Below are 14,823 nucleotides of genomic sequence, written 5' to 3'. Positions count from 1 at the left end.
TATCACAACTTGATATATAAAAAATTAGAAGCCTTGATATCAAATTAAGACACGCACCTCAAAATCTTTGTCTGAGATCCCAACATCGCCATTCACATCCAGTGGAGCAATATCCCTCTACTTGTGAACAACAAACACAAACATCAAAACACATCAAATTGTGCCCACAACTAAAACAATAGTACATATACTAAATAAGTTTGACATTAAGGCCTTAACATTGACACAGTAAGCAACAAAAAATAAATAAATCAGAGAGCTTTAAAAAAAACCATGCATTCCACTCTCACTGCTTCCATCACTACTTAGAACCAACCCAGCTTCTTCCTCGGTGAGACTTTGTTCGATGTGGAGATTTATATAACAGTAAACTAAAATCACAAAAGTTAAAGTTAAAGAGTAATTTCATCCTATTATTCATTTCTAGCTATTAGTGGCTGGCTAAATGAAATAGGAGGTATGTTATCAAAATCAAATGCTAAAAAAAGAATATAAAAAAAAAAAAAAAATAGAGCTAAACATTTAGACATTTTAACAAACACTCTGTGTGCAAATACCCATTTAATATTCAAGTAGACAATAGAACTATTTAAATAATAAAAATGAGAGAAAAAAATAGAAGGCAAAAAATACCTTGAGTTTAACCAAAAAGGAATGAAGTTTGAATCTGATACATAGCTATCAGAGGAAGATGTAAAAGCAAATTGGCATCTATGGAGGAAGCAAAGGCAAAGTGGGAGAATAAAATCAGAGGTATATAATGGCGTTTGGGTTTTTTTTTTTCAAAAAATAATACACCGGCTCACTTTTCTTTGTCCAATGAGCTATAAGCCTATAACAGGTTTTTATGACATGCAACTAATGAGAGAAACTCTTTAATTTTAGAAAAAATAAATAAATACATAAATTAGTAGTGAAAGAGTCCATTGCTGAAGTCCAAAAGACTAAAAACGTTGAAATCTTTTAATCTTCATAATTGATTTGACTAAATCCATCACTACATTAAGGCTACAAATCCTAGTTTTGAAATGAGCTAAACGTGGGAACAATCAATTACTATCATCCAAATGTGGGGATAATCAATAAAGTTACACTTGGGCTGTAATTTGCTCTAATTTATCATCTTAATGGGCTTCTTGCCTTTAGGAAAGGAATATTTTGCAAAAGCAAAAATTTCAATCAATTTAGCTACGGTTTGTGACAAGATAGGGAAATTTGACCTAGCTAGCTTGTAGCCTTCTGATTAAGGGGTGAATTAAGAACTTTTGGTCAAGGATTCCCATCTTGGTTAGGGGAAATTTGACCAATTAAAAAGTAGTTCAACAATTAGGACGAGTTTCTGATATGTAAGGACACTGCAAAGTCTCAATATCTATAATCCAAGAGAAAAGAAAGGTACACAGATATGTAAACAAATAATTCAGATTCACTTAGAAAACATAAATTAGCTTCATTTTCTTTATTGAAAAAACTAAACCAAACTAATTACAATCAATTAACTGAAGTAGGCTTCAAATCAGAGTCCAAAGCACTCGGATTAGAAGAAGCAAATTCAAGAAGCTCTGCATCACGCTCAAATACAGCCATGTCTTGCTCTTCCAAAGTGACAAATACTTCAACCCCATTCCCACTTCTTGCATCCATCAAGAGGATAGCACCATTGATCGCACACCTAGCAACAGTCACCCATATTGGCTTTCCCCACCCAAAATCAGCTTCATATAATGGGAAATTACACCAACTGCTACTTGTATATACAACTTGATTACCACCAATGAATAATTTTCTTGACTCTTTCAAATTCTCTTTTATGGTTGACAACCATTCTTCCCCCCTAAACTTTTTCGCATTAAGTGTTGCAAAAATTTTCCATGCTTTCTTTCATTTGACCCACCAAACCATGCAACTCTATATCACTCTCCCCCTTCATTGTTGATACTGCAAAAAGGGAAGCCACGTTTCCCATAGTATTTTCCAGCAAATTAAGGTGGTTCCACCCTTTTACGCATGTTAATTGTTTGGAGTAACAGGGTTGGTTTTGTGGAACCAGAACTTGATCTAGATGCAGAAAATGCACATTTATAAATAAGTGCAGTCACAACTTCAACACGTGTGGGATTTTTCACTTTGTCACCAACTATGGCCTTGAGGGCAGCTATCTTAGAGGCATCAAATACGAACCTTTTGGAGAAACTGTTTCCTTCTTTAGTAACAGCTTCTGGTAGAATTGGTAGGTCACCTTGTGGGAACATAGAAGCCAAGTTGAACTCAGGAGACAATTTTCCATCTGGGTTACGAGTCATAGTGGCCCAATCATTGATGAACGAGGCCATTGTGGCTGCATCTCCAACCTTGTGTGACAAGCACACGCCAATGGCCATACCTCCACAGTCAAAAGTTGCTTATCTGAACAGCCACTAAGCTTCTCAACTTTGAATCTTCCCACTGCAAATCATCTGGAAATAACAGGTTTATTGTCTCAGCTTTTGAATTCTCGAGGATTTCAGATAGCATACATTTGATTCGAGCTTCTAAAAACACCACTCCTTCATCGTTACAGTCAATAGAAACTCTCTCTCTCTAACTCTACCGGCAAATGGGTAGTAAAAAGAAAGAGTGTTAGATAGGGAATTCTTAAGCTGACTTGATGTATCAGAGCAACACTTTTGGTAGATATAAACAATTGGAACATAAAGATAAGGAGAGCGCTGATCAGACAAAGAGAAGCTGTGAGTTCTGAGGTGAGGCGGGGTTGGAGAAGAGGGTTTGATGGTTCCCCTTGATATAATTTCAGGCTGCATGTTTTTCAGACCTTTTTTTTTTTTTTTGTATACGCTAATGTGCAAATCTTATCTGAAGAAAATACTAGACTCTATCGGTTTATATCATTGCCTGTAATTTCCCTCTACATTAAAGATAAACACATAACGTTATATAAATCATTTTCCTTTCTAACAAAAAAAAAAATCATTTTCCAAATATATTATAACTAACGTACGTACGAATGTTATTTAATACCCTGTTTTTTTTTTTTTTAAATATTCAGGGTACAATTGACAAAGCCCACGAAGAAGGGAATCTTAAAAAAAAAAAAAAAAAAAAAAAAAAAAAAAAAAATAGAAATACAATTTTTTTTCTTTAAAAAAAATACTTTTTTTTTTTTAATGATTAAAGTAAAATTTTTTTATTTTTATATATTTATTTATTTATTTTAAAATTTCATTTTGGTTCTTTATGTTTTAAAGTTTTCATTTTGGCCATTCATGTTTGATTTAGTTTTCATATTAGCCCTTTATGTTTTAAAATTTTAATTTTTGCTCTTCATATTTAATTAAATTTTCTATTTGATCCTTCATATTTGAATAAGTTTTTTTATTTGGCCCTTTATGGAAATGAAAAATTTGAAATGTAAAAGGGCTAAATAGAAAACTGAATTAAACATGAAGGTCCAAAATAAAAATTTTAAATGGAAAATTGTTCAAAATGAAAATTTAGAAACAACAAAAGGTACCAATCTAAAACAGCCTCAACTTTAAGGACAAAAAGTGTATTTCAAAATTTTTTATTTTATTTTTTATTTTATAGATATGATAGCTATGAACACATAATCGTTTATCCATGATTTTTATCATTAGATCAAATCATCATTTCGGTTTTGATGTTACTTAGCAAAATTAAAATCTAATTCTTTTTTCAAAGAGAATAGATTTTCCCAGTTTAGCTCATTAAAATTCACAATTTTTTCTATAATTTAATAAGCAGATAAGTTGTAATTGTATTGAAGTGATGTCACTATTTTTATTGTAAAGACTAATGTATATTATACATATCTTAATACACACACTTTTACACATAATTGAAAAGAAATTGAAATTATGACTTAATTTGGAAATTGTGACTTCAATCTTTTTTTGAGGAAATTGTGACTTTATTTAAGTCATGATTTTAGTTATTTTTCAATTGTGTTTAAAAATGTACATGTACAGTAAAGTGTTACAACTTTCAACAATATTTATCTTATCGTAAATAGTTAATAACATTTTAGTTGTGAAAATTTTTATGTGACTTTGTTTGTTTGATATTAAAAAAAATTGAAACTAACTCAAAAAAAGTCTCGAACGCTATTCTCGTTCTCACCTTACTTTACACTTTGAAAGTTTCAAAGTTCAAACCCTAACCATCTTACTCAAACAGTCAAACTACACTAGCGCGTCTACTGAAAAACAAAGAAACAAAGAAAAGTGCCAAAAAATTTCAATGGAAACAAGATCTACAAGGCGCAAGAAGCCTTCCCACATTGCTGAAAATGGCATCGATCGGATCAGTGATCTTCCTGATGCTGTTCTCCATCACATTCTCTTGCTCCTACCCATCAAATCAATCGCACAAACCAGTCTCTTATCCAAGCGATGGAGATCTCTCTGGTCCTCCTTCCCTGACCTTGACTTCACCACCATAAACATTAACCCAAATACCATTTCTTCCATAAATCGTAACCCAAATGCCAAAAACTCTCAATCACACTCTTCTTCTACTACAGGACTGGACTTCATAACTAGGGTTTTAGGTCACCGTGACAAAAACTCAGACCTAAGGTTCCTTCGTTTCCGAGGAAGTTTAAGTTTCTCTCATCTAAATGGTATCATTCGCCGTGCCATTCGGCATAATGTTCAACAACTTGATGTTGAGGTTGCCACTGATGATTACTTTAACTTCCCACGTTCCATTATAGCAAGTGAATCATTGCGTGTTCTTAAACTAAAATCTCGTTTCCCAGGTTTTCGTTTGCCTCCTTCGTCAGTTATGAAGGATGGTTTTCGATCACTCCACACGTTGTCTCTTTCGCTTATCATTTTACACAACCAGCCCTCACTTGTGGACTTGTTCTCATCAGATTCATCATCGTTTCCACTCTTGAAGAAATTGAGTCTCGACGCGTGTTTCGGGTTGAGACATCTTAGTGTTGGATGCAAGGCACTTGAAGAGTTAACCTTGGAAAATTGTTTTCAGCTACAAGATTTGAGTATTTCAGGTCCAAAATTGGAGAGATTGAGTGTAGCGCGTTGTTTTGATGCTTCTGGGGGTAAGAGTTGGGTAGAGATCAATGTACCCAGACTCAAAATCTTGCACTGGGTACATAACGCCATCACTGATTATAGTGATCTTGAGAATTTAAGTTTGCTGCATGAGGTATATATTGGTTTCTTTGTACTTCATGAAGATGTAAGTGTGGTCAAGCTTCATAGTGTGTCCAATTTTTTGTCTGGACTCTCTCATGCCCATTACTTAACACTTGAAAGCCAATGTGTCCAGGTACTTGTCATCTGATCTTTCTCTTTAGATCACTTTGTCTATATATTTTTATTTTTAGACTAATACATGTTTCTGTGCATGATTAGGATATAAAAAGAATCAAGATTTGATTCTAAAGTCCATTATTTATGGTTAGCTTTGAAATTTATTTTCATAATCAATCTGTATAGCTCAAGAAAATTCACTCTAATCCAATACTACAGTTAAATGATATTTAAGTATTTGGCAGAGATAAACGTGAACATGTGATAACTACTAATAGCTAGGGACTTAATTTGGAATAAATTTGCTGCCTTGTATCATTCCAGCATGGTAAAAAGCACAACACCCTAGTTTTTATTTTGTTGTTGAAGTTATGGTTGAGTTAGTATTTTCCCAGAAGAAACAATCATGGGAATTCGCTAGGGGTAACACCTAAATTTAGTTAATCAACTTTGTGTTATTTACATGTTAGTTGTGTGATTGGTTAAAAAGTGAAGTCCCACATTTAATATTAATAAGAAAAATTAGTAGTTAATATAATATAATTAAATCCAAACTCATCGACTTAAGCTTTTAGGTGAAGTGATGTCCAAATATATTATATTAACTATTCAATTAGAGTCTCTCTAACGTACAAAGAAGACTCCCATGTTTGCATCATTCATAATTGAGTAAAGGGTATTCTCTTGGTGATGACGATGAATGACACTTGGATTGTAAAGAAAAAGGGACTAGTGCCAACATCAACTATATACTATCTTATGATGGGATAGTGGGAATTGTATAACTGTTGTGATATATATGTTTGTACCAATAATTTTAAGAACATAACAAATTTTATAATATTTTCACAACTATTGGTATGGCATGTTGGGATTGATGCTAATGGATACTCCATGTGAAAGTAACATTACTCTAATCACAATTTATCACATTAACAATTGTCATAGAAAAGATTGCTAAAGTTATTGTGTCTCTAGTTTATTACTTCGTGTCTGGGTCTCCTGCATACCAACAGTTGGCTAAATGTTGCATGGTTGTTGATTTTATTCTATTTCCATAGTCACTGCTGAATCTAATTAATATATATTGCTATATATGATAATTTTCTTTTGTTTATTTAGGCTTTTGGGTTTGGTTGCTTGTTTCACCATTTCACCTAGCCCTCTTTTGTTGCAGATTATATCAAGCAATAATTATTTTGCAGTTTATCTACAGCCGTTTAATAACCTCAGATCTTTGGAGTTGCATACTGGTTTCAAGAAAAATAATGTCCTAGGATTAGCATGCCTATTCAGGAGCTCTCCCACATTGCATACTCTTATTCTCAAGATTATTAATGATTACAAGATTGAAAGGAGAGTAAGTTATATGCATGCATTACTTCTGATGAATTTATTCTCCAATTACTAGTACAAACTCTCTTCATATTAATTTCACTTCTCTTCCTTAGCAATGGAATAGGGACTTGTGGGACATGTCTAGCTCTGAGGAAGAACAATTTTGGGAATCTCAAACCCATACTTTGAAGCCCTTCCTACATCATCTGAAGGTAGTAAAGATCCATGGGTTCTTAGAATGTGAGAATGAGGTTAGTCTAGCAAAGTTTCTGCTAAAGCATGGAAAAGCCCTTCAAGAGATGACACTGTGCACAGGACACAGCAGTTCTAGAGACTCTCTCAGGCGACAGAAGATTAGGTCACAGATGATGGGATTTTCTTGGGCTTCTTCTAATGCTAAAATTGCATTTCACTAGGCTGGTGAAACATTCTTGGACTTTCTAATCATGGAGTAAGCTTGCTTATTGAAAATTATTCTCTCTATTAAGTTCACTACTTGTGAATTTTCTTTTAATTTGACGACTAGCTAGCAGATTCTACTTTAGACTTGGCAGAGCCCAGATATCTTGGGAAAGCTTTGTTGAATTTTGTTTAATTAAAATGAAATCAAGAAATAAGTTAGTGCTTTATTCTGATGGCAATGGAAGTAACTTAATTGAAGTATTCGAGAATAAGGTGATGATGAAGTAGTATATATCTTTTCATGGACCTTTTTGAAAAAGAAGCCAACATATGATAATGAAACACTCTTTATTAAACAGCATCATATTTATGCAAAACAGTGCCAACAACAAAGCATTTAGTATTTTATATACATTAGTGTTTTGGATTAAGTTGAAATACTATTGGTTGGCACCTTTTGGTATTTTTAAATATAATACCTGAAAAAAAATTAAAATGAGAGGTATTTAAGTAAATTTGTTTATGAGTCAATTTTATAATTAAGAATACTAAAGGGATTTTTAGAAAATAAGATTGAAACCATAGTTATATATAAGCTAATTTAAGTTAGCATATCATGATAGATATTTTGAGAAAGGAGACTATCCAAAATACTCAGATAAAGAAGGTTTAACTGCATAATCAAAATAAGAACTTAAGAATTGATTTCTTGTCAAATTTGAACTTTATTTGGAATTAGATTTTTTTATTTTTTTATTTTTTATACGGGTATTTAGGCTAATAAGTGAAACTATTTAAATATCTAACGAATTTTACGATCTGAACCGAAAAGGGATTAAATTATATTCTCGGTATTTTTCCTCGCCACTATTGCGTTAGGTATAGATGGATCTACAGAAAAATTAGGCATGGTCATGGTGGTCCGGTTCTACACAGTTTTTGCTTTAAAAAAAAGTTGTACTTTTGGTGAATAGGCAGCAGCATCGTATTGATGACGTGAGTGTGTCAGTATAGATGAGGGCTAAAACAAGAAACAAAGCAGCCTTCAACTTCTTTCTATTATTATAATTTGTTTATTTGTTTGGCAGGGGTGACTAGGAAGTCAATGAAGTTTGACAAGTCATGAATTATAGTGAAAAAAGAAGAAGAAAAAAGGAAACAGAAGAACACACGTAGTTGAGAATGGCCCACGCGCCTACATAATAATAGGAGATATGGTCTTATCTCTAGGGCTTTAGTTGTGGCAGAGAAAAAAAAATGTATAAAGAAAAATATTATGATTAGGTGTAGGAGTGTAATCGGTTTGGTCTGGTTGATTTTTTAGTATTTGACCAACTGAAATCAAATATTTCGGTTTGAGAAATTCTCAACCGAAACCGACCAAAATAATTGGGAATTAATCGGTTTCGGTTTCAATCGGTTTTCAATTTTTGGGCCTTAGGTTTGGCTTGGTTGGAGAGAGAGAGAGAGAGAGAGAGAGTTGGTGAATGAAGCAATAAAGACAGAGATACAGAGAAAGAAAAGAGAAAAGAGAGAAAGAAAAGGGAAGAATCATACCGTCATTGTGAGAATAGAATCATCGATGATTAGGCTGGCGTGGGGAGGCAGACGCCAGCGTGTGGAGGCTAGCTTGTGGAGGTCGGCGGCAAAGGCAGATTCAACATGAGTTAGAGTTTAGATATGGAGGCTGTCTGTGTTTGAGAATGGGAGTGAGTAAGAGTGAAACGTGTGGGTGTGGGGTATGTAGGGTAACTGGTAGGGTTTTCTAGTTAAATTAGTTGAAGTTTAAGTAGTTTAATTATATATTTAACTAGTCGCTAACCCGTGCGATGCACGAGATAGTTAAATAAAAGGACAATTAACCAATATCACGTTAAGGAAAAAGAATTAATGAGAGATTGATTTTTCCACCAAGAATTTAAAAGAAATAAAGATTGATATAATAAAATCTAAGAAATTTAGAAATAGAAAATTGGGTAATAATATGCATATTATAGACATTTTGAATAAATTGATTTCGGAATATATGAATGTAACTAAAAAGAAGAAGAAGGAAGTACCAGTTGAAAGGCCATAGAGTTTTAATCGAGATAGAAGAGAACTTGGAATGCACTTATGATTCCAACTTTTATTCTTGGCGAGAGAAAGGCAAAATTTAAAGAACAAATTTATGAGGTTAACGCATAACCTAAGCTTGTTCATCAAGATTCAAGACCCAACAACGTAAAAAATGATATAAAAATAGATTAAAAATGCAAAAATGGTCATATATATGAAAAATATTTTTAAAAAAATAACAGTAATTTATAATTCTTAAATCACATTAATTCAAATGGAAAAACAAAATATTTGACTACATAATAGAAAAAATATAAGTGAATAATAGATTACCTCAAAAGAATAATGCATGATTATAGCAATTGAAATTTGTTAAGATAATTTCATATATTGCAAAACATGAACTCAAAATTTAGATGTTAAAACTTCTAAAAAGCCAAAAGAAAGAGTAAATAACTCTTTCATTCCTAACCTTAAAAAGTGCAAAACTTTAAAATATAACCACCTGACAAAAATTGAAATTATCAAATCCAATCAATATAATAGGTACAAAAATCTAAACAACGTAATAAAAAATACCTTAACGTCGAATTCAATGAAATCTTGAGGCTACATTGAATGAGAGGATTGAACTCTCTTGGATGCTTTTCATTCTTGGGTCAGAGAGTATCAGGTATCATCACTATCATTAATAACGCCTATAGCAAAACAACCACGCCGAAACACAATAAGATTTAGAAATTAACATAATCGAATTGTAAAAAGGGGAGTTTCTAATTGAAATATTGACCTTTTGTGATTCTTCGTCTCGTAACTAGGTCCATTGTCGCTCCTAGTAATTAAAATCCATGAACATCATTCTCTGCTGCTTGTAGTCACATTACAGCCTCACATGATGTAGTTTTGAATTGCATGAAAAAGAAGAGAAAAGTAAAGGATAAAAATGGCTGCCCAACGAAGTAACTGATTGTTAGTGGGAATCTTCTATTTAGTTTTTTTTAAGGGATTGTTTACGTGGGACTGGAGAAGTATTTTTTGTAGGGTGTTTTTATTTTAAATAAATATTAGAAACATGTAGGAAGATACAGTAAAACTATAATTAAAAAACCCTAATAGAATTAGAGAAGGAGAGAAGAAAGAGTCCAAAACAAAATAGAAAACTGTATGAGAGGAGGTGTTTGTGTTTGAATACATCTTAAAAGTCCTAAATCAAATTAAAAAAATATAAATAATAAACATATAAGATATAAAACCTAAAATAAAAAGAATCTAAAATAAAAAGAAAAAGAAAATAATGATGACATGGAAAATTGTGGGAGTTTCAAAGGTTTCGGTTATATATATATATATATGTAGGGACCCGATTTGGATTGACCCTGAATATGAATGGGTTTTCAGCCCAACCAGCCCAAACAATAAATTTTTAGAGTATGGGTCCAAGAACTAGTACTGTTTTTCAGGAAAGGTTCTACTCATCAATTAATGAGAGATATTTTCGGTTCGCTCTCTGAGGAAAATTATCCTCGGCTCTCTTTCCATTGGTCTCTCTCTTTCTTTTTCTTTTCTTCCTTTTGTTTTTTGTTTTTTGTCCCCCTCCCCTTTTGTTTTCTTCATTCCTATGTTATATACTCCGTTTTCCCCCTGTTTCCATCGTACACGTGTAGTTCTTATCCCGGGAGCTCCTTTCTGTCCCATCCAGTACCTACCGGAACTTTCAGCTTAGTGGTCATAAAGCTGCTTAGTTACTGTTCAGGTATCACCTCCACATTAATGCGGCCAGAGCGTTAGTTGGAAAGCATTTAATGTGGAGGTGATAGCCTTTGGAAGATATTTGCTACCTTCCCCGACGCCTCCTTAAACTATATCCAATTTCCAGTTCAGATACAACTTGGCGGAGTCTTTCCGCTAACATGAAGGTTACCTTGACCTCGGACTTTGGTGTCCTCGGACATGTGTTATGCCGCTGTATATAATATCTACTCGTTTCTTTCATACCACCCATTTGATAAGAATAAAACTTTTTTAGGCTGTCCTTGGATAACTACGTGTTCTCGGATTGGGCCTTTGGGCCCCGAGCCCACTTTTGAGGATTACTATACCTTTTTAACTAACAGGCCCCACAATAGCCCCTCAAAATCTCGCTTTTTGCCACCTCGGGAAAAAGGAGATTTTGATATCCAACCCCCATTTATTTCGTAGGTTTCCCCCGCTTTCAGAATGTCTTTTTGTTTGCCCAAGGCACGCTCCTGACGCTTCGGCGTCATGGGCACGCCATTATTAAATGGTAACTGCTCTGTTGTCCTTGTGCTTAATTTTTTTTTTTTTAATTTTAATCTTGTGTTTATATATATATATATATATTAGTTATTGGTAATGTAATGAATAAATATTTATTTATGCAGGTTGGGATTGTTAAAAGCTTGTTATTATTCAGTGAAATTATAATAATACTTTTTATATAAATCAGGTTCTATTTCTCATTTGCTCTACACTTGAAAGTTATTTTTTATTTTAGTCTTTATAAATATATTGTTTGATTAGAAATTTCTACTAGAAAATATGCATCTAAATATGAAAAAATTTTAAAAATAAAAATAAAAAAAGAAGAAAAATTAATTGAGTCTCAAAAAGGATCAATGGATATTATCAATTGAAAAGGAGATGTTAGAAGAACTTGAATATAAAAATTTAATTAGTCAATTTGCATCTCAAAAGGCAAGAAAAATAGATTTTAAATGAAATATATTATAATATAAAAATATTAAATAAATATTAATTTAATTAATACATAAGTATAAAAAAGGTCCCATTTTAGTTCTCATCTTAGGCGCCAAAATGTCTAGGGCCGACCCTGCTGCAAGCTCATCTATGCCATCAAAACCAAAACCAGAATAAACTCCAACCTAGTCAACCTCATAAACCAAATCAGACAAACAAAAATCATTTTAAAAAAAAAGGACCTCAAGGATTACAAAACTTATCTCTCTTAAAAAGGGTGATGCACTGACATGTTTGACATACCTGGCTTTAAGGAACAAAGTTATAGTCCGAGATGTTGCTCTAAATAGAGCTTTTTTGGCAGAACCTAAACCCAAAACCTTTCCTCTTCCAGTTGAGAGAGAAAGGACTTCTAATCATCTGATGAGCTATTTGATGTTATAGGAGTAGAGAGAACTGAACAAACATGAATAATTGGAGAAAGGAAGAGTCATATAGTTGAGAGAGAGAGAGAGAGAGAGAACTTCCAAATCGGGTTTGTACCTTAGGTATATTTATGACGTAGTCTCCATTTTTATCGCCAAAATTAAGAGATAATTTAGGGACAAATGACACAAAATTAGCAATCCAATTTATAGTTTAATTGGATTATCTCAATTTTGACTTTTAATATTTTTAGATTCTAATTAAATGCCTTGAAATATAATTATAGTGTGGTTCCCACATAAATTTGGACACATGGCACAAAATTGAGCTCTAATTCAAAATTCTAATTAGACTTCTCTAAGTTTCAACTATAAAAAATATATATAGATACTAGTATTATACCCGTGCGATACACGGCTTAAATCAAACAATTTATTTCAATAATATAAATAAATTACTTAGCTAAAAAAAATAGATTAAAAACTTTGAACTTATAAAGGAGATTTGAACAAAAATAAAATTGTAATAAGCACAAATAAAAATAACACAATATATAATGGATTTCATGGATTTTAAATTTTCTTTATGACTCATAAGCAAAACCTTAAATATATACTGTAGGGACCCAATTTGGATTGACCCTGAGTGGTGGGTTTTCAGCCCAATAAACCCAAACAATAAGTTTTTAGAGTATGGGTCCAAGAACTAGTACTGTTTTTCAGGAAAGGTTCTACTCATCAGGTAATAAGGGATACTTTCGGTTTGCTATTTGAGGAAAACTATCCTCGGCCTTCTTTCAGTTGGTCTCTCTCTTTCTTTTTTTCTTCCTTTTGTTTTTTCCGTCCAAAAAGTCCCCCTTGTTTCCTTCGTTCCTATGTTATATACTTCGTTTTCCCCCTGTTTCCATCGTACACGTGTAGTTCTTATCCTGGGAGCTCCTTTCTGTCCCATCCAGTACTTACCGGAACTTTCAGCTTAGTGGTCATAAAGCTGCTTAGTTACTGTTCAGGTATCACCTCCACATTAATGCAGCCAGAGTGTTAGTTGGAAAGCATTTAATGTGGAGGTGATAGCCTTTAGAAGATATTTGCTACCTTCCCCGATGTCTCCTTAAGCTATACCCAATTTCTAGTTTAGATACAACTTGGCGGAGTCTTTCCGCTAACATGAAGGTTACCCTGACCTCGGACTTTGGTGTCCTCGGACGTGTATTATGCCGCTGTATATAATATCTACTCGTTTCTTTCGTACTACTCATTTGATAAGAATGAAACTTTTTTAGACTGTCCTCGGATAACTACGTGTTCTCGGATTGGGCCTTTGGGCCCCGAGCTTACTTCTGAGGACTACCATACCTTTTTTAACTAACAGGCCCCACAATAGCCCCTCAAAATCTCGCTTTTTGCCACCTCGAAAAAAGGAGATTTTGATATCCACACCCCATTCATTTCGTAGGTTTCCCCCGCTTTCAGAATGTCTTTTTGTTCGCCCAAGGCACGCTTCTGACGCTTCGGCTTCATGGGCACGCCATTATTAAATGGTAACTGCTCTGTTGTCCCACACGTTCAACGACCTGATGCAAATCTAACGGTGGGGGATCCTTTGCATTTATGGGCGGGGTTTTTCCCGCTCCTACTTTCTGTGCTCTTGTAAAGTGCCTTTCAAATCAAATCTTTCTTCAGTTACAAATTACTCTCTCTCAGCACGTATTCATTGAATCTGTCTTTCTCTCATTACTCCACGCTCTCATAAATACCAAGAGTCCGTCCGAGGAGCTTATTTTCCACATCTGTAAGTTTCCTTAACCCTCCCTAGTTTTCCATCATCTGCATCAATTTTTTTTTTTTTTTTTTTTTTTGCTATTGTTAGAAAATGGGTAGATTTAAGCATCTAGTTGATTCCGATGAGCAAATGGAATCATTTAGGACCAAGTATAGGATTCCCTCAACAGTGGGTATGAGATACGCTTCCTCCCAAACCTGGTCACACGATAGAAAAACGGGGGAGGTAGTCATTCCCATGGTAGCCTTTGTCGAGGGAGGGATGACTATCCCAATGGGTAATTTGACGAGAAATTACCTTAGGTTTTTTACGCTATCTCCCACGCAGTGCGCCTCGAATATGTTCAGGGTGCTCGGGAGTATAGAGGCTTTAAACGCCTTATACAACTTAGGTTTGACACATCACGATGTGAATTGGGTATATAACCTCAACCATTTAAGGGATCAGGGATATTACCTTAAGTCTAGGTACCCTGCAGTAAGACTAATTCAGTGCCTCCCTACCTCAAACAAGGGTTTTAAAGACGATTTCCTTATTTTTTTCGGGGAGTGGCACGATGGTTCGCCTTGCCCAACTGAAGAGGGACAACCAGGTGGGGTTCCCAGGATATGTGTCTCTGATAAGTCAGATTAAATTTTTAATTTAAAAAATTTTATTTTATTATTTTATTTTATTATTTTTATTTCTTTTTTTTTGAAGCAGTTTTTATTCCTAATGGAAATTTCCTTTTATGTTTTAATTACTTTGCAGACAAACGCGCCACTAGGCGTCGTTTCAGGCTGGTCAACAGGGAGAGCCTAGA

At 33.8% G+C, this 14,823-nt stretch overlaps 2 protein-coding genes across 2 annotated transcripts; one reads left to right on the top strand and one right to left on the bottom strand.

The window, feature by feature from the left end:
• Positions 1–1,455: 1,455 nt before the first annotated feature.
• Positions 1,456–2,801, bottom strand: LOC112020151 (acylsugar acyltransferase 3-like). The gene is given in 5 exon segments (XM_065777559.1): positions 1,456–1,851; positions 1,853–1,984; positions 1,986–2,399; positions 2,401–2,580; positions 2,583–2,801. Coding segments are annotated over 5 exon segments (1,305 nt in total). The 3' UTR covers positions 1,456–1,491.
• A 1,456-nt stretch (positions 2,802–4,257) lies between these two features.
• Positions 4,258–7,090, top strand: LOC112013206 (putative F-box/FBD/LRR-repeat protein At4g03220). The gene is given in 3 exon segments (XM_024045592.2): positions 4,258–5,313; positions 6,475–6,657; positions 6,749–7,090. Coding segments are annotated over 3 exon segments (1,581 nt in total).
• The last annotated feature ends 7,733 nt before the right edge of the window (positions 7,091–14,823 follow it).

Source organism: Quercus suber, unplaced genomic scaffold, assembly GCF_002906115.3.
Source record: "Quercus suber isolate HL8 unplaced genomic scaffold, Cork oak 2.0 scaffold_159, whole genome shotgun sequence".
NCBI classification, from domain to species: Eukaryota; Viridiplantae; Streptophyta; class Magnoliopsida; order Fagales; family Fagaceae; genus Quercus; species Quercus suber.
The sequence above is the reverse complement of the archived record's forward strand: the minus strand, read 5'-3'. Positions and strand labels throughout refer to the sequence as shown.